A 19,622-nucleotide genomic window follows, 5' to 3' on the forward strand; every position below is an offset into this window, starting at 1 on the left:
ACAGGAATAATATTTTTTACAGGTAGGGGCATACAGCCATGGGGGGAGGGGAGGGTGACCACGGTGCAGGTTGTTTTATCCACCAATAAGGGCTGCAGAGGGATGGTTGGTCCTCAGGCGAGGCCATGATGCCGGAGAAATTCACATTGCGATGGGAGTGAAGCACATGTACGGTACTACCTAGGGGAGCAGGGGTCTGGGCCGGGGGCAGCAGGGGGAGGATAAGCAGCTAGCAGGTGCCAATTGTCCTCCCCTGGGCTCCGCTGGGCTTTAACAGGGTCATATTCTGGGCCGACTGAACCCTCACCCTCTTCCATCTGAGGGACACAAGATGCTTACAGTGAGCCCCGCTGGCTGGTCGACCATCTCAACCACCAGTCATACTGTTGGGGGGTGAGACATCGACATGGCAACGCAACCAGTAAAGCCAGCCTGGTCACTAACCGATCACACGGCAAAACATATCCAGTCTTAAGTCTCATATTCAATCTCAAAATCTCTGTAGAAACAAGTCAGTTCATTTTTTGTGGATAGGATCTAGGCCTGTCACCATAACTACTTTTTGATGCACGATATATTGTGCCCGAAATTATTGCGATAAACAATATTATCGTATTGTTTGATACTGAATCACGTGAGCTTGGTCGTTGGTGCGGGTGCTACACGATTTGTGTGGTGGCTGAGAGAAACGATATTCAACATTTTAGAAAAATACTAAGAAATACATATTTTCTGTCATTTTATTCCCCCAACCTGTGATTTATGAATCATACTAACAGAGGAGGGGACAGAAGCAGCGAGACTGTAATTATCGTGACAGGCCTAATAGGATCAGATAATTCCTCGTTCTTACAGAATATTCTAAAAGCAAGTGTACGTCTTAAAACAAGGCCTCGTTTATAAGGATTCTTGATTTGAAGTATCCACTGGCATTACCTTACATTTATGTTTTTAGGACTCGACATAAGACTAAACAACCAAAGTTAATGTGGATATGCTTCCTAAGTGCTGCTTATTTACCGACGAGTGGATGTATGAGTCAGTTAGTGGTCAGTCTGTGCTGCACCGTGGGGAGGCAGTTAATAGAGGGCAGTTGTTTTGACCCTCACTCTCCAGTGAGCTCGACAAACACAAAGACACTTATTAATCCTGGTCACCTTTCTTTTTTTTCTTTTTTACAGCTCTCCACAAGTGACCTCACCAACGAGCTTTAACATAGACGCTGCACATTAATGTCTTATTCCCCTGCTGCAGAATCGGAACCACGATTTAATTGGGAACTGTGAAAAAGTCATACATCACTGCTGGGGAAGAGGTCAGACGCATAATTCGAGTGGTTTGATGAGGTCACTGGAGGAAGGGGGGGGGGGGGGGGGTGTTCTCACGAAAGCAGAGACAATTTAACACACTGGTACCAGTAAGCTCAGAAATAGCAGTAAAATGGAGCAACACATGAGCAGAAAGAAGCTGCAGACGTCCCAAATGTCTCAAGGGGCTAAAGAGTCCTTCTCGCGCAGATAAGAGCAAAAATCTATTAGTGTCCAAACCAATAAACCTGCTCAGCTACAAGGTAGGAAGGCATCACAAAGGGGCCTTCTGGGTACCTTTGAGATTAATTCCCTCTAATCTAATTAGGAATAAAAGAGAGAGAGGTACCGGAATCCCCTCCGGCAGATCTGAATAAATTGCATTATGCCGCACATGAACCCGGTGAGAGCATCTTGTGTAGTTCTACCGATTCAACAAACAAATTACTCTTTTGCATAAAATGCTTTGCTGCCTTCCTTATCGTGACGCACATGGGCTTCTGTGATGCACAAGTCTACAGGTTGTTTCTGCTCAGTGACGTTTGTGGGATCATGGGACCTGCATGTATATTATTAAAAGCTTGAAATATAGATTTAGTTGCCATTTTATTAGGGTTCATCTAGCCCTGTAATAAATCTCACCTTTACAACGGTTATGCTTAGTTCACCTCCTCCCTTCACTAAAGAAAGCTCACATTTTTGTGTACCATGATTCTTGCGGGCTGTTAACTACGATATCTACTATGACGACACATGATCTTCGAGTCATAGCTGTGATAATAACACAGGGGTCTCTCATGCTTCTAACGGCACCAAATCATGCTGCTGTGCCCAGTCTTGTTCTCTGGGTCTGCTTGAAAGAACCATGCAGGTGGTCAACACCGAGTCAAGGAGGGCGTTCTCAAGCGGTGAAACCGATCTGCGGGCATTCGTCAAGATTGACCATGCTTTAGATAGAGGGAGTGGTTTGGTGGAGCCGCACCATGTGGCTGATGCAGATGCAGGACGTCACAGTCAGAACGATGCTTCTTGAATTATAAGTCAAACCACAAATACAGTCCCTGCATCACAATATCGTATAATGGGAGCCAGGGGAGCAGACGAAATGAAGTCAGGGAGGATTCCAAGGCGATTTCACAATTCATTCATTCATCTGTTAGTTCATGCAGTGGAGGGAGTGATGACAGCGCCATGCTGGAGCAGGCAGTAAACCTCTGAGGGCTCATTCTCTATGTCAAACGACACGCATGCAGCGGCTGAAACGCTTCATGTCACATTCTCCTGTGTCGTCTCCGACAGCCACAAAAGGCCCAGATATGTTTAACCCATCCCCCCCGATCACGGAGAATGCTGATTGGCTTGTCCAGGGCATGCGGTCACAGACAGACATTGCAATTTATAAAAAAGGCGAGTTCCATCACTAACAGCACAAGCCATGGCGGTGAGCGCCACTGCCGGACCAAATCAAGTCCAGACCTGGGACGAAGAACATCTCAGTCTTACGTAATAACAAGGAGTGCGTATTCCATAAAGTAATGTTGCGAGATAATCGATAATCTACAACGTAATCTTTAAACAAAGACTTTTTAAGGGAATGATATTTGTAAACTATCTTGACGTTTAAGCAGGTATATTTTATACATAGTTTTGACCACACATAGTTAATTGTCACTGTATATATGACAAATAGAGGTATGTTATATGGTTTATGCAGAACAATAATCTGCAAACACATTTCTAATCTAATCGCATATTTTTGAAATACATTTTAAAGCCTTAATGTAAAATGTGTCTCATTAAAGGTTAGAAATCAAAGAAAAAAAAATGGATGGACAAAAATTTTGGGGCAATTTTTTTTTTCTCGATAATTCGTGTTGGTAATTTGTCAGGCCAAAAACACCAACAGTTTCTGTTTCTGGCTTCTCAATTGAAGGCCTTTTATGCTTTTCTTTGCTGTATACGATAGTAAATATAATCACTAAGTTTACTACGTGACACGCATAGACATGATTTATTGATTACTTAAGAAAATAACTGTTAGGCGAAGCCCTAAAATGCACAATTTCAAACAAATGGATCAGAAACAAAATTTTGAGTGAGTATCATCAGTGCTGGGGAAAAGGATAAGCCAGTACACAGCAGCTGAATGTTCACAAAAAATACATTATATTGATTCATGGCGAAATCTAATGATGAGAAGAATTGTTCCTGAACTAAGCACTCCGGAGATACTTGTTTAGTTTTAATTGATTTTTTCTTTTCAGATGAATTTCAAGCCCAGGGCTGAATCAGTCTCATTTCCTTCTACCTAATTTTGCCCAGCTGGCTCTTGGCTCTGGACAGAGGCTGCAGAGCGATGAAGTCGTCTCCTATTGCCACACGGTTGGAATACATCTACACCAGGGGGCGTAACACAAGAGAGGGCCGGAGGAAGAACACACAGAAAAAGACACACACAGAGATGTTAGAAATCTCTCTCTCTCACACACACACACACACACACACACACACACACACACACACACACACACACACACACACACACACACACACACACAGAGAGAGAGAGAGAGAGAGAGAGACAAAACTGGACAAATGTTGGAGCAGAAACAACAAACACAGTTTTTCTGAGAAACAAGGATAGTTTAGAGAAGAGGAAAGCTAAAAATGTAAATAGTCTCCAGCTGGACATATCAATACATCAACAGTGCAGGTCTGCTGACAGGTGATGTGTGTGTGTTTGTGCAAACCGGAGCAGAGGTGAGTCATGTGGTGTGTGCATGAGGATGGAACCATGCTGTTTGTGTGGAGCAGTGGATTACTCGTGACCACAGACTCTGCTGAGAAAATAATGAGCTGTTGAAACTACGTGAGTCAGAACATTTTCTCTCTGTCTCTCTCGCTCTCTCTCTGTCGAGAAGTTGATATAGTACCTTGACTTTTTGGTTTATATTCTCCCTCCAGGCTTTTGCCGCCTTACATGAAACATAATTTAAATTTTTGTGATACGAGTGTGTTTGGAACCTTTGAGCCATTTACTTTTGAGCCTGCAGACCTGACCGAAAACACAAACCTTTGGAAATGGATATTTAGCATTTCTATCACAGTTAGTATTAACAGGAGGTAGACTGTAGAGCTGCAACGGTTAATCAATTAGTAATCGATTACTAAATTAGTAGTTTTCAAGTAGTTATAAAAATTCTATGATTACAGCTTCTTAAATGTGAATATTTTCTGGTTTCTCTGCTCTTTAAACTTAATAAGACAGATGAATCAATAATTAAAATAATAATTGTTAGTTGCAGCCCTACTAGAATCCAATTGGACCTATTGATCAGTCACTAAGCCATAGTCAGATAAAACAATGCAGATTTAGGTCTATGATTGGTTCTCATACTCACACATTCAAAATTGCTATCGAGAGCAGAGATGCACAAAGGCAACTTTGGAGAAAATCAAAACATCTGCGGTACTCAGAGTGAATTCCCCAGAAAAATGCAGCACAGCAGAGGAAAAAAGCATTTCACTAGACTACAACAGTGATTTGTGAACTGCTGTGGACAAGAGTGACTACAATGGCGGTTGGAGTCAGGCCAGAAGGGTGCAAGACAAGTCTTATTAAATCTCAGACAGTTTGAAAAGAAGAAACTGTCCTAGGAAAAAAAGAGTACTCCACTTTGGAACAATTGTGTTGGATTTTCTTTACGAAAGCTTCCCAGATTGGCAAAATCCCTCTCTGAGGGAATCCCTGTGTTACCTGATTCTTCTGTGTGCTGGTGGGCTGCAGGTGTCGGTAGAAGACCTTCTTCACCACGTCGGGAAAGAGGCAAGTTATGACGATGATGATGATGGCGAACCAGGCAGAACCGCTGGATAGCAGCTGCATGAACACAAAGTACATGTCCTGGGTGTGGAGGAATGGCCTGAAGGGAGACGGAAGGAAAAAGTGGTGAGCTACAGTACGGCAGAAGAAGGAGATAGAACATTTTTATTTTTTATGCTTCTTATCAGTGGTTATAATTGCAATTTAATCTTCCAGTTATTCTACTGCATGTCCACTGGAGAGTATGTTCTACCACATGTAAGTGTATACAGCCTCTGCACAGTTTTGAAGAAGTGAGAAGCTGCTCTTACCAGATGATGCCTCCGTAGAAGAGAGAGAAGATGAAGTAGAAGGCGATTGAACCCCATGTCACAAAATGGTTCATCCACGTCCAGAAATGAGTCTCTAAAGCGAGCTGTCAACATAGACACACACGACAGTAAAACAGTGAGATGGCGACAGATGAGGTCTCAATAAACTGAAGCGATCTGCCTCAGTGCTGTAAAAGAGACCTTGACCCAAACCCCTGACCAATAATCTTCTCCTATTAATGGCCACTGACATCATCCTAATACTTCACACCATACTGTAATCCGTACTGGCACTGAAGCAAGGTCGTCTTAAAAAAAAGGTTTTAATTGCAAAATGACTTAAAAGCTCAGAGAAGCACAAGCATCCATACAAAGATGCATTTCTGGCGACCTAATGATGTAGGCCCAACACGTACAAAGGCGTTTCCTTTGATTTAGTCCCCTGACTCAATCGAAAAATATAAGGGTCTTCAAAATATTCTTAAGTAGGTATTAAATAACATCCGAAAAATTATAATAAAAATAATAATAAAAATTAAAAGTCAATTGATGACAATTAAAAAAACAAACCAAAAACATTATTAGTACAAGAATAGAATATCTGGTTGTGAAAACCTGAGATGAGGTATAACTCACCTTTAAGGTGACAGTGATGACCATAACTGTGAAGACCAGCGTTCCAAACGTCCAGTTTCCAAACATCTATGAAACAGTAAAAACAGTAAACAAGTTAGGACAACAATCAACAATATCACATTGAAACAACAAAGAAGAAGAGCGTTACATCCATATTGCCATTTCCAAAGTAACGGCAATATAACGATATGGTAACATATCCTAACACATGGTTAAAATCATTCATGTGCCACTTGTGATTTCATCTTCCTGAAGTCAAGAGCAAACTAATAAAACATAATATGAACAATTAGAATTTCACCACAATTAATAATGGAAACCAAGCAAGACACTTAATGATTACGGATTCCATTTAAAACAATGTAGTATTTCTGAGCATGAATTATAACCAGTAAAAAAACATGATGAGGAATCTTCCTAATCTCATTGAACCCCCCCCCAAAAGAGACATGCATTGAGCTGTAGAGCAGACTCTTACCAACTGCCTGTTAGCTCGCAAGATCTGAAGACATGCACAGCGTGAAGGCAGAAGGAAAAGAAACCAAGAAGAGAAGTAATCAACAAAAGATAGAGGAACAAGACAAGCGAGAGAGAGGCCTATACCGAGTGAGTGTTTTCTGAAATACCAAACTTTAGACAGAATATGCAGCGGAAAAGTAAAAGAGAGGAAAACTGATGTCACATGAAGAACCAGAGACACAGTATAATATGATAAGAAGAAAAAGGTCAAATTACAAGAAGGAGAACCAGTGAATGACGTACATGCTAAACATACTGTAAACGAGAAGCACAGGCTGTTAAACAAGGAGACAGAATGGGAAGGAGAAGAAGTAACTGCAGAAATCAAACCAGCTGCAACATTCTTCTAATACGATTTTGGAAAAATATTCTCAGCTGGGATTAATAGTGCACATATTATGCTTTTTCATTTTTTCCCCTTTCCTCTAGTGTGTCATGTAGTTTTTTCGTGGGTGTAAAAGGTCTGCCAAATTTTAAAAAAGGGAGCTTCTCTGTCCGACAGAAAACACTGCTCATGAAACGCCTCGAATCTGAATATGAGCATAATATGTCTCCTCGGATACTGAGTAAAAAACTGAGTAAAACCTCACTCTCTCTCTCATACACACACACACACACACCTGTCCATTGCCCATAAGTGTGGTGTCTTCTCCCATCAGGATGTACGATCCAAAGAAGAAGACGAAGGCGTGACAGAAGCCCAACAGGGTCCAGTACAGGAAGGTCCGAAAAGACAGCAGAGAGTTCCTGCTGATGTCCCTGTAGGACACAAACATTTTTTTCCCCCTTAGTATCAAAGTTCACTATAACATGTCACCAAGATGAATAAATCCATAAAACGATAAAAAAAAAATTATGGGCCACATAGAATCCACATAGCAGCAAAAGAAAACTTTGTTTTTCGCTTGATCCTAACTACATGTGGCATCTAATTTCTATCGGCCAACTTTGCTATTGGAAGCTTCTCACAACAAACAATCAAACAAACGGCAGCCTTACCTGTACAGGCCCGGTTTATTCTGCAGAACGTGTGGGTGGACCAGCTGTTCAAACAGACTGTACACCAGTATGGGCAACGAGGTGAAGCAGATGTTGTACAGTGTCAGATAAACACTGTCGTACAGAGTCTGGGGTGGACACAACACAGCATTTCACTCAACACAAACTTATTAGCTAAAGTGGCTTTTCTCTGCTCATCTTACCTAATTACAATTGACATATTATAGGTTATAGTGAAGCAAAGCTTCTTTCTGTAACCCTACACTGTTTTAAGTCTAATATCTCATCATCGTTTTTACAAACATTAACTTTCAAGCTCGAAAGTTATGTCACATAAATATTAACGAGCGGTTAAGTGAAATCAGAGATTCGACAGCAACTCAACATGACTGAATCTCGATGAAAATCTTTCGAAACTCATGCGTACATGATATCAAATTTAAAAACAAAAATCAGTCAAACATACTAAGAAGATCTACTGACTGTTACAGGAACAAAACAACGATGATATATGAAAACGTGAAAGAGATAAAGATACTTACTTGTTGTGAAAACAAACAGAAGAACTGGTATAAAAACTGGGGTGTAATAAAACACACATTCTAGAAAAGACAGAGACAGAAAGAAATTGTAAAGGCACTGCAGTGAAAGGAGACGTGACTAAAAGCAGTCTTGATAAAAATCCTTTTTTTGAGCTCACAGAATCTTGTGTGTATTCGAATTAATACATTTAAACTCAAAACAGCCGTGACTTCCCTACCTTGTAGAAAAAGTACTGTACAAGCGTAGCTATTCGAATGTAGTAGAAGTGACCGTGGACCAGGAGGAGTTTAGCCAGGAACTTAAACCTGGCAATTGCATAGTCACTGTTTCGCACGGCCTGACGACCCTCCTTCCCCATGATACCTGGAGAAACACACACACACACACACACACACACACACACACACACACACACACACACACACACACACACACACACACACACACACACACACACACACACACACACACACACACACACACACACACACGGAAGATGAAACGGAAAACAAATACAGACCAGTACTAGACAGTGTGTGTGTGTGTGTGTGTGTGTGTGTGTGTGTGTGTGTGTGTGTGTGTGTGTGTGTGTGTGTGTGTGTGTGTGTGTGTGTGTGTGTGTGTGTGTGTGTGTGTTTACCTATGCCCACATGGGCTTCCTGTATCATACTGACATCATTGGCTCCATCCCCAATAGCTAAGGTGATGGGTTTCTCTGGAGATGTTTTGAAAAGACGTACCACCTGGACAGAAAAACATGATTTCTGGATTGAGTAAAGGTAGAGCAAAAGAAAGAGGCGAGACCGTCACAATGACAGTCTGCGTTTTAGCTCATGCACTGAAATTGATGCGACTCTTTTTATTGACTACCTTTGCCTTCTGCAGTGGCGCCATGCGGCAGCACAGCACGGCGGAACAGTTTTTACACACTTCCATGAAGAGCTTCTCGTGCTTCCTCAATGCCAGAGACAGACTGGCCCCATCCACGACCAGGCCGTGCTGTATGACATGGTCCTCCTTTATCCTGGGAACAAGTACGGCAGTCAGAAAATAACAGGATAGAAGAGATGGAGAGTAAGAACAGTGGGTAGGGGGTCACAATGGCGCTAGGGGTTTTCTCCCCATCACGCAAAGGCAATGTTATTTGCTGAACACAGAGAATACAGGTTAGCTCCAGACTCTTTTACACTGAAGGAAGAGACAGTGTGGGAGATTAATTAAACGAATAGCGTCAAAATAAAACTTTAATGTTATCAGTACACAATATTTTTCAAAAAGGAGAATCACGCTCTCACCTCCTGTCCAGTCGGCGGAGCTGCTCGGCGCACTCGTTGTCGGAGCGCTGCTGCAGAAGCTCCAGGATGTTCATGGTTCTGTGGAAATGGCCACAGGACAGGCTGACGCTGACCGCCGTCTCGTGTTTGTCCCCCGTCAGCACCCATACTTTGATCCCTGCCAGGCGCAGGGCCTCAATGGTCTCCTGGACTTTGTCTTGGAGTCTGAGGTGGGGGGGGGGGGGCAATAAGGAGAGAATATAATAAATAATAATAAACTCCATCAGCATGTTCCATGTACATTATTGTGAAAACACAAAGTGTCCAGCGATTCATGTTCAAAATTAAATTGGGTAAAGGAAATTTAGGTGACGTAGCTTGCTGGCTGGCTGCGTGCTGCTTTTGTTGCTGTGCACTTAATGTGGTCACACCCTGGAGGCTTGTTAGTCAACTAGAGTTCTCATTATTCATGAATTTAGGGTGTAACTCTACTCTCTCCTGAAGCTCTGTTTATTGGATAGGTAAAGTCTATGAGTATGGACAAACCTGTTTTAAAAAGTACAAACAAAACAAATGGTGAGAGTTATAGGAAGTTATAGTTTAAAAGACTTCTTAAACAGAAAAAGATCAGACTGAAGGTCATTGACATTCATGTTTTTTTTTTTCTCATTATCTATTTCTGATGAAAGAGAGGGGGGAAACTTTTTTTTTGTTTTTACAGTATCCATCATATTTCTGACAACAGTTCTGTATACCACTATGATTATCAGATTTACTTTACACATACTGGACTGAAAACATTGCCTTGTCTTCCTTTGATTCTGAAGCCAAGAAAAGAGAGAGAGAGAGAACTTTCCCTGATAGTCGAGCAAATCATAGCATAATGGATGACGTCATGCAGTCAATGCTGATTTGCTGAAAAGCAATGACGTTAGTGTACCAGTTTAACATCAGAAAAAGCACATACGGAGAGAGAGAGAGAGCAGAGATATAAAGGGAGAGGAAGAAGCGAGAGGCTTATGTGAGGAGCAGATGGCAAGCGGATGTAAACTCGTATCAACATTCATTTGCAGAGGAGGAGTCTCCGTCTCCCTGCAGACTATAAGTTGTTTGTTTGCTGGAGATTCTCCTGCCCACTGTTAAACCATCTGTTCCTGTTTTATATAATGCCCCACTTTTTATATTATGTTTCACATTATTTCAAACGAGCATACCTTTAACATTTATTTTAAACAATGATAATTAGATTTAGTAGCTGCACTTCACTTCTGCAGCCACTGCAGCAGCTGCTTTCTTTATAAAGTACGTGATCTTTAAAAGTGAGATTTTCTAACAACAGAAAGTTAAAAAATGCACATGAAGCACAAACAGTAAAACATTAATTTAGCAAAAAATTGTTAACACTAACCACCAGGAAAAATCAATGTAAAGAACCAGAATTCTCCTCAATAATAAATCTCCTCTTGTAAAAAAAATACTTCTGCTTAAGACGTCCACTGTCTCCATCATCCTAATTCGACTGCATCAATTTTTCATAAGCATTTAAGAGTATTCGGAATATTTAAAAACTACTTTAATGTGTGTAGCCATATTCACGTACTCCTTTGACTCGTATGCTACTGCTGCCTGTTTGGAAGGCAATGACAAGTTGTGAAGCTTTACTTATCGTATTGACCAATCCAGTATTTAGTAAGAGCAACAATAATATATTCAAAATCATTTCGTACTTGTCCTCCACCCCCGTTGCTCCCAGGAGCTGCAGGTCTCTCTCCGTGTAGCTGAAGGCCTCCTGCAGGCGCTCCTCCCTCTGCTGCAGCGCGGTGCGGGCACTGTTCAGACACCTGTCCACTTCGATGTACTCCTCTGGGCTGAAGTGGCGACATGCTACCACCAGGGTCCGCAAACCTTTCTACATTTGGGAGGAGAAGGGAGGGTGAGGGGCAGAGAAAAACAAAAAAACAACAGGGCGCATAAGAAAAGATACAATGACATGAAACATATCGGTGAAAATGAAAAAAAAAATTGCGGGTTTGTGTGGAAAGGAACGCTTCATTTGAGGAAGTCAAGAAGACATGGACAGGATGAGAAGAAGAGAAGGAGAGGAAATTTAATTGGACGGAAGTAAGTAGAGAAAGAACAGAAAAAACTAATTATAAAAGCTCGGCTTTAAATCATGGGGACCAGCCTGAGGTGTAGACGACCACAAATCAACCCTAGTCCTGAGCACTGACATCTGATTACATGATGTGGGAGCCAGATATGCACGTGTGTGTGTGTGTGTGTATGCGCGCATGTGTGTGTGTGTGTGTGTGTGTGTGTGTGTGTGTGTGTGTGTGTGTGTGTTCAACTGAAGAATTTACAATCCAATGTGAACAGAGAACGACAAAGCCAAAAGTAATTACTGCAATGCTGGGAAATGTCACACAGTAGTGAAATGTGTTTCAAGACGTATTTCCGAGCCAGATATTTAAATCTTTCATCATAACATTCAGGACGAATATTTCAGAGGACATTTCTCGGAGGTTGTAAAATGGAGTTCCCGGAGTTCTCAATCAAAGTATTGACTCAAAGTGGTGTAAAGGTAATTTCATTTAAAGGAATAATTAGAGAGATATAGTTGATCAGTGTAGGGAACATGAACACGTCAGCATGTTACTCCTACGACTCCAGATCATCTGCACATTCGCAGAAAACATATTTTCTGCCACATAGTGAAATAAAGAGGCAGCTGCTGAATAAGTTTTTTATGTCATGTTGTTCACTGAAATAAACTTTTTTGCTGACCATTACCCACTCAACAGTAATCTCTATTTTCTAAAAATATTTTTTGAATAAATGATTCCTCACCAGTGCAAACTCATCAACGTGCAGTCTCGTCTTCTCTATCTCCCCACTGGTGGTGAAAGGCAAGATGGCCGACTCTGCTCCCTTGGTGAACAGCACTTGGCCTCCTTTAAGGTCAAGACGGCAAAGAGAAGGCACAGAAAAGGGAGTTGTACTTGAGAAAACACTCTGAATACAATTAAATTATGTAAATCCGTAAATATGCAAATCCCAATACAGAATAAACAAATTAACATCTATTTATTCATTTACCCCCCAAAAAAAGCATAGTGGTAGAACATGGTGATACCTGAGGGAGTCTGTAGGATGACGCTCATCCTCCTGCGGTCAGCATCAAACTCTAACACATGCAGCAGTTTATACCTGAGCAAGAAAAGAGAACGTTAACTTCACTTTGGACACAGTGCACAGACATGGCTGTTTGCATCATGCATGTTTTTGTTGCCTTAGTAGTGTATGCCCAATGTTAAATGTAATAATTAAATGAAAAGAATTGCCACTTGTTCCACAGTCTTGTACTTAAATGACTGAAAACATGGATTGAACATTTTGAACTGAGGTTTGCCGTAGACAATGTTAAGCCTCACTTGAAGGCTGGTGATCATAAAAGTAAAATAGTTTTTGGAGTGTTGACGTGATTTAAGAGACGCACGGGGTGAGACGTACTTCTCTGACTGTCCAAATGTTTTGATTTCCATGGTTTCTCCACTGCAGCGGGTGAAGGCCACTCCGATTCTGAGGAAAGAGAAGATGGAGGTTAATGACTCGACCTTTAAATACGAGTTGAACAATCAGATTTGGAGTTTAGAACGGTTTGAAGGTAAGAGAGCCTTTAAAGGACAAAAAAAAAAATGGAGTTATAGCCATTGCCCTCCCCCTCAGGCCATTCCAGTATCGAGTTATTAATCTTTCTCAGGCTCAACAAGGGCCGATGCCTACAGTTTATGTTCATGTTCATGCTGAAGGAAAAAGGTTGGAAAGCCAAATGGAACTCATTGTGAACAAATAGAAAACCAAGACTCCAAACAATCTACAACGTTCTTGTTGTAAAACAACAAAACAACAACAAAGGTGCCAACATGTGAGTGTTATATCTACCAGTGATTAATAGGGTAACTGGTTTGAAAACTAGAGGCCAGAATTATTGATGTAATGCAACATTAATATCCTGACTCATCAATCCAAACAATTTAGATTCTGGGTGCTACACAGCCACATTTATCAAACAATTTGTGGTGGGGTTTAAGCTCCAGCTTCGTCAGCAACACTTTCTCAAACTGGTATAGTAGATTCTGGTCACATCCTATTAAAGTTTTTTTCCAACCACCCTTCTTCACATTAAAGTCGTTTTATTTCTTGGACAATATAAATGAACAACAGGCGAGTAGGGAAAAGGTGCCACTTTATATTTGGCCAGCAGTCTGAACCTCCACGGGTATTTTAACGTCCCTGAGCGGCCGACAGTCAGGAGGAGAGGTAGTACAGCACGTAGACTTTAACCTCATGTCAACAGCCAGGATTTATATTCGTGCAATCATCCAAAAAAAGGTGTAGAAATTGTGACGGGTGCTTTTTTGGCTTCAATAAAGTCCAAGTTTCTTACACCGACAGAACAGACTGAAAAAAGCAAACACTTTACTAATAGTTTTTCAGAGTTTCGTTTTCTTCCAACTTTTGGAACCCCAACACGGAAAATGAGGAAAAAGCTGAAAAATACAAATTTCCTGTTGTGTAATAATCATAATTTTTTTCTTTTTCTTTTATTTGTACCTATTGTCAACAACCCCTTTCATCCACCTGTACATTTCCAGGTTCCATTCAGATGTCAACCTATGTACTACTTAAAATTTTCAAAAGAGGAGAGGTCTCTAATGTATCCTCACCTCTTCGCTGCCTCCACTAACGCCTTCTCGTCCGGGGAGGAGGCGTAGTATTCCATGTGATTGGAGGAGAAACCGTTTGCATGGGCGAATGGGTCTCCTCCCCCGCCCAGGCAGTCGGGCTGGTCGTAGCTGATCTGGACCGTGTGACACAATGACACCGCCTTGAGAAACAACAACTCCTCGCCCATCTGTACGGAGAGAAAAACAGGGGAAGGATGAGGAGACAGAACCGTGATGAATTCTACACATTCTGTACATAGACAAGAGGCAACTTCAAACTGAGGATGAGTTTGATTTAGCTGAAGAACTGTGATTACCTCTATCGTTTTTACAGTTAGCGTATTAGTCTAATTATCTATAGGTTGGTATATCGCCAAAAAGGAAAAAAAGAGATTTGCGGCTATGTGTCTGCCAAGAGAGAATAAATGTCATTATTGTATATGCGAGTTACCAGCTGAGGCAAAGAACCATCTGGTGAATCGTCAGTCATTCCCTCCGGTACCAGTTTGCCATTAACCTCCCGGTACTTTGTTCCGTTGATTGAACATTCGCGAAACTGCATCTCGTTTTCAGTTAGCGTACCCGTCTTATCTGTGAAAACATACTCCACCTGGGGAACAGAAACACACAATAGTGCAGACAGTTTGTTTATTCTGCTGCATCATTGGAAAATGCCAATAAAAAGATTTTGAAAAAAAAAGGAAACAAGTTTGAGTGGTGAATAATCACACAAACATAATTATGTCTGTAATTAAACGTTTTGCCATATGTTAATTAGCTCATATATCTGAACACTATGAAAAAATAGATCTAATTGAAAAATTTTTTTTAGGTATGAATGACCTTAGGCCTGAGAGCTTTATCATAGGTACAGGTCTCATTTTCTGATACAGTATATCCCTTTTATAATACTTAATTTCTATGTTTATTCCTTTGTCATACGTGTATGTGCATGCCTGTACTTCTTGTCCATACCTGCCCCAGCTCCTCGTTGAGGTCGGAGGTGTTGACCTGAGCTTTCTGGTCGCTTTCCTCGTGGTAAAGGTCCAAATCCCAGCAAATGAAAAAGGAGCCTAGGAACTTCTGCATCTCCACGGTGACGTAGAGCGAGATGGGGATGATGAAGTTGTAGAGGACCATGAATGCCAAGAAGTCTGAGATGAACTTCAAGATCTGAGGGAGGCGGGAGAATGTATCTTGTTTTAAAAATTAGGATTTTTAACGCGAGGAGAGCAAACCTGAACTTAACTTTGGTGAAGCTAATGTTGACAAGTTGCATTGTCATAAACTTTAAGGAATTATCAGTATCACAGTATCAGCAGCTACTCAAAAGTTTATGAAGTGTTAGACCTTGAATTCAGCTCTGAACCAACTTGCTTAACAAAATAAAGAAATTAAAATAATATTATTAGGCTATTTCTGATGTCTACCTGTCGTGGGAATAAAGTAAAAACAATTTTTCTTGCTATTTGTTGGACATTGCAGTCGTTCAGCCTTATATTTAGACAATTTTCTGACTTTTTAAGGGTCGGCAGATTCTCTGGACCTGTGACGAAGAGAGACGCCGGCAATTGGTAAAAAGGTACAGACTGTAAACGGGGCCAGTGAGTTTCCGGGGCAACTGTGATACTTAAATCTAAAAACACAGCCATTTTTTGTATTGCCATTATTCCTTTCCCCATCTCCAGGGAGCAGGGATGGCCACTTTACAACGTAGACTTTTTGTTTTCCTCTCAGTCCGAATACAAAGAGGCTGCTTTTCTGTGTGACTGATTAGTGTTGGCAGGCGGGCGGGCTGATGGGTTGGACACTTTCCCAGTGACACGGCACTTCCTCTATTATACCTCGTCACAAAAACACTAAACTACCAAGCCCAATTCTAGGTTTCTGTGTGTGAAAGTGTGCACATATGGATTCAAGCCTTTTTGTTTGAGAAATCATCCTTTGTTGTAAGTGGAAGAAAGTATTTTTTTCAAAAAGGAGAGAGAAAAACAGAATGTTGGCAATGTCTCTGCCGATAATAGCCTGCAAGGCTTACAAGAAACAAATCAATAAAAATCTGTTACTCTTGACGTTCATTACAAAGCAGACTAACCGGACTGCTGTTTCTCTCTTGCTCCGTCTTTTGGTTGTAGAAAGGCTCGTCCCACTTGTCCTCGGCCTGCCAGGCGTACTTCAGGATGGTGCTGAGGATGGCCTCGAACAGCAGGATGCACAGGTAGATGAGCAGGAAGGTATTCATGGACCTGACACAGGAAAATGTTGTAAGTTCGATTAAGCACATCTGGAAAAGAGCGATAACTCGCTCACGTCCGATAGGCAAAGGGGGGAAAAAAAGTGCTTACTTCTCCACCGCAGAGCGTTTCTGGGACTTGCACTTATAGTTGAGCGCCATCTTGGACTCCATCCCAGTGTAAACCGCCACACCTACAACATCACAGGTGGTTTATGAGACATTAGTTCATTAGACCACAGTCCATTGGCTCTAGTTCTCCATGTTCTCCAGTTACAGCAGCGTACACAGTTCACTTTAGTCACACTTTGGGACATTGCTGTAAAAACCTGCAGATCAAGGCCCTTTTCATATTTAGTCTTCCAGCACAGTGTTCAGTCAACATAAACAGACTTCAGTTATATGGTATTAAGCGACCTGCCCTTCCCATAATGTCCACAGAGCTTAGCCTCGTTTGTAGCACAGCAAACAAAGCTAATTCACAGCCCTATCATGCTTTTAATATCCACTGTAATTCAGCAGCAACTGCTACATCAATGAAGACGTTTCTCTCTCTCCATTCAACTGGAATCTAGATCTATGTAGCCGCTTCCTTCTCGGGTGAATGTTTTGGTTCAGAGAACTATTTACTTTTACTTCTTACTGTGCGGACTCACCAAAAATCTCTTTGGTATTTTTCAACCTGGCGCCTCGCAGCAGCAAATTCTCTGGACCCAGAGGTCTGACATGAAAGAAGACAAGAAAAATATGAACACAGAGTAAGACACATGTGCACTAACCCCAAAAACACAAAACAAGAGACAGTGGGAACTAGATTTGAACAGTGCATGAGGTTAATAAATCTTTTGGATACATAATTAATAATTTTCTTTGAGCTAAACCTCGTCCTTGTCCTGCGGTGACACAGCCACACGCTGCTGATTGAATCCCTTATAAAAATCTTTTAAATCAAATGTGATTTTCGAAATATTAGGGACAAAGGGACCGAAAACTCTTCTAAAAGTCTGCAAAGTTCTTGAGAAAATTCAAACTGACATACTTTTGTGTTTCACCCTCTTCCCCACAGGGCAAGTCTGTTGATCAATATTTTGGCCTTCTTGTATAATCCTGTTTCAAGTGTCTTTAGTTCCTTTAGTTGCACTAATGTAATTATTAGCTAAAGCAGCTGGATGAATCGGATCTCACCTGACTATCTCCTCCCCATGCTGAGTCACCGTGATCCGACCAACAAACCTAGAAAACACACCAAACAAATTTCAGCTGAGTGGACTGAGACAGACAGACACTGGAAAATATTGGAAAGGTTTTAACATTCACGACAACAACCAGGTTAGTGTAAAGTCTGTATTCATACACAGCTGTTAAGTAATCATATGTCTCCCCCATACTACATATTTCAAATACTTTCTCTCAAGTTTTATTTCAGCATCTGGAATCTACGTTGACATAAAAAAAATACATTTCGTAAAGCAAAGGAAACTGACAGATTCAGACTTAAAATTTCAGTTGCAGCTTGACCTTTATTTTGAAAACAAAGATGCATTACAACATTTACAGACCTTCCTTCTCATCCTACTGCAACTCTCCCTTACCCTCATCTGATACACATGTAATAACCTCATTAGAAATCTTGTTAATTGAATGCAACCAAATGAGGTTTATCTTAAACCCTGATTGAACAAACTAGGTTACTTGTTGACGTCATTGTGAAGAAACCAGATTACTGCAGAAAGCCGACAACAGTTTGGTTGGTTAATTGCATTTAAATGCAGGAAGTGTAAAGAGACATAGTGCAACTAGGAGAAGAGGGGGGAGGGAGAAAACTGCCATTGAAACAAACTGCCTGATCTAAAAATACATGCATCGATCCTAATGCTGAGATGGACACGAGGTAGAGGGGTTGTTGAAGAGGTGATGAAGCCATCGCACTCGGTCGTCCGTGTCACAACACAAATTTGGCTGGATATTTCTACCGTTTATAAATCTAGGTGTTTTTTTAAAATGGGCTCTAGAGACACTAGAGCAGGGTCCTTCAGGGGAAATCCCGAGTGAAATTAGGAAAAGTTATTGTCCTAAATTTACAGTTGAACAGCTACGAAATAAACAAGTATATGACGCGTCTCAAAGCAGAATATTCATGTCAAATATTTTAACATGGGTTAAGTTCGGAGGAATATACTTTTGTCAATTTTGAGTGACATCATCACACTGTACATTTTTAATGGAGGGGATAACTGTACCTGTACAGGTCGGCGTCTGGTTGTTGACACTCAACCACGGCCTGCAGAGCCTCCAATTGGGACACTGACTGACACACTGCTGTCTCCCCCACTGAGTAGTGGGTCTACAAACATAAACACAACACATGAGTACAGTAAAATGTTGGTGAGAGTGAATTATTGTTTCAAATGGGACAAAAATAAAGGTTTCGGTTTTGAATGGGAGGATTTATCACCAAAGTTCCCATTGGGATTTTGGCCCTCTAACCTTCTACAACACCCTAGTGTGAGACGGATTTGCTGAACTCATATATTTGGATATGTGATCCAATGATACTGGCGCTGCAGTATTTCTTTTATTTTTGGCAGGCTGCGTTCAGGTGCTCCTGAAGGAAAAACTACACGATGACACCCTGACAGCGAGAGGAGGATGCAGCACCACTGCAGTATCATTGCACTATACAGTATGTAAACAGCTGCAGTCGAGACCAACTTAGAAGTATATCATAAATGTACATATATTGTTCAAACACGATTCTAGGCTAAAAAAACAAACCTCTTACGTAGTTTAAATAAACTGTAGCAGAAGCAGCAGGATACGGTTAAGAGGGAAAATTAAGCTACATAGCTTCTGGCAAGTCTGGGGGGGGGGGGTCGGGAGTATAATACACTAATCGTCTTTTGCGTTATTCGTGTTGCATCATTTGAGTCGCCCAGCACTAGGTGAACGAAATTCAGGTCTACTCGCGTCTTTGCATTGGCTTTGAGTGTAATCCAATCACACGAAAAATGTGCTCTGAGTTTGGTGTGAGGTTTTGGTGCTGAAAATACTGACAGAGGTCTGCTAGTCTCAATGAGGCTCTCTCCGTGCTAACAGCTTAAATATGGGTTTCAATCAGCTTTACTGTATATTACAGGAGTATCAGCACATCATCAAACCCCTTAATCTGTACATCACCGCTACCATCACTGGCAAGTCGATTCATAAACCCCATTGGCTGCAGTGCTACAAGACAACGAGCTAAACAACC

The 19,622-nt window shown here is 41.3% G+C and overlaps 1 protein-coding gene across 3 annotated transcripts in view; it reads right to left on the reverse strand.

Annotated features, from left to right (window-relative positions):
- Positions 1 to 19,622, reverse strand: part of atp11b (ATPase phospholipid transporting 11B (putative)) — a 45,807-nt gene that overhangs the window by 13,135 nt on the left and 13,050 nt on the right. For all 3 annotated transcript variants that reach the window (XR_004795548.2, XM_035646908.2, XM_035646907.2), the window contains exons 7-28: positions 18,613 to 18,716; positions 17,558 to 17,605; positions 17,029 to 17,093; positions 16,485 to 16,566; positions 16,235 to 16,385; positions 15,115 to 15,312; positions 14,591 to 14,749; positions 14,140 to 14,327; positions 12,923 to 12,991; positions 12,546 to 12,619; positions 12,260 to 12,363; positions 11,140 to 11,321; positions 9,434 to 9,637; positions 9,009 to 9,162; positions 8,779 to 8,881; positions 8,356 to 8,501; positions 8,138 to 8,197; positions 7,596 to 7,723; positions 7,217 to 7,355; positions 6,078 to 6,143; positions 5,442 to 5,545; positions 5,065 to 5,230 (exon numbers count right to left, since the gene is read on the reverse strand). Coding sequence is in view for 2 of the 3 variants with exons in the window: in XM_035646908.2 (XP_035502801.2) it covers positions 5,065 to 5,230; positions 5,442 to 5,545; positions 6,078 to 6,143; positions 7,217 to 7,355; positions 7,596 to 7,723; positions 8,138 to 8,197; positions 8,356 to 8,501; positions 8,779 to 8,881; positions 9,009 to 9,162; positions 9,434 to 9,637; positions 11,140 to 11,321; positions 12,260 to 12,363; positions 12,546 to 12,619; positions 12,923 to 12,991; positions 14,140 to 14,327; positions 14,591 to 14,749; positions 15,115 to 15,312; positions 16,235 to 16,385; positions 16,485 to 16,566; positions 17,029 to 17,093; positions 17,558 to 17,605; positions 18,613 to 18,716 (2,694 nt within the window). In the remaining variant the exon portion in view is untranslated. The remainder of the gene's footprint in view (positions 1 to 5,064; positions 5,231 to 5,441; positions 5,546 to 6,077; positions 6,144 to 7,216; positions 7,356 to 7,595; positions 7,724 to 8,137; positions 8,198 to 8,355; positions 8,502 to 8,778; positions 8,882 to 9,008; positions 9,163 to 9,433; positions 9,638 to 11,139; positions 11,322 to 12,259; positions 12,364 to 12,545; positions 12,620 to 12,922; positions 12,992 to 14,139; positions 14,328 to 14,590; positions 14,750 to 15,114; positions 15,313 to 16,234; positions 16,386 to 16,484; positions 16,567 to 17,028; positions 17,094 to 17,557; positions 17,606 to 18,612; positions 18,717 to 19,622) is intronic.

This window comes from Scophthalmus maximus, chromosome 13 (genome assembly GCF_022379125.1).
Source record: "Scophthalmus maximus strain ysfricsl-2021 chromosome 13, ASM2237912v1, whole genome shotgun sequence".
Classification (NCBI taxonomy): Eukaryota; Metazoa; Chordata; class Actinopteri; order Pleuronectiformes; family Scophthalmidae; genus Scophthalmus; species Scophthalmus maximus.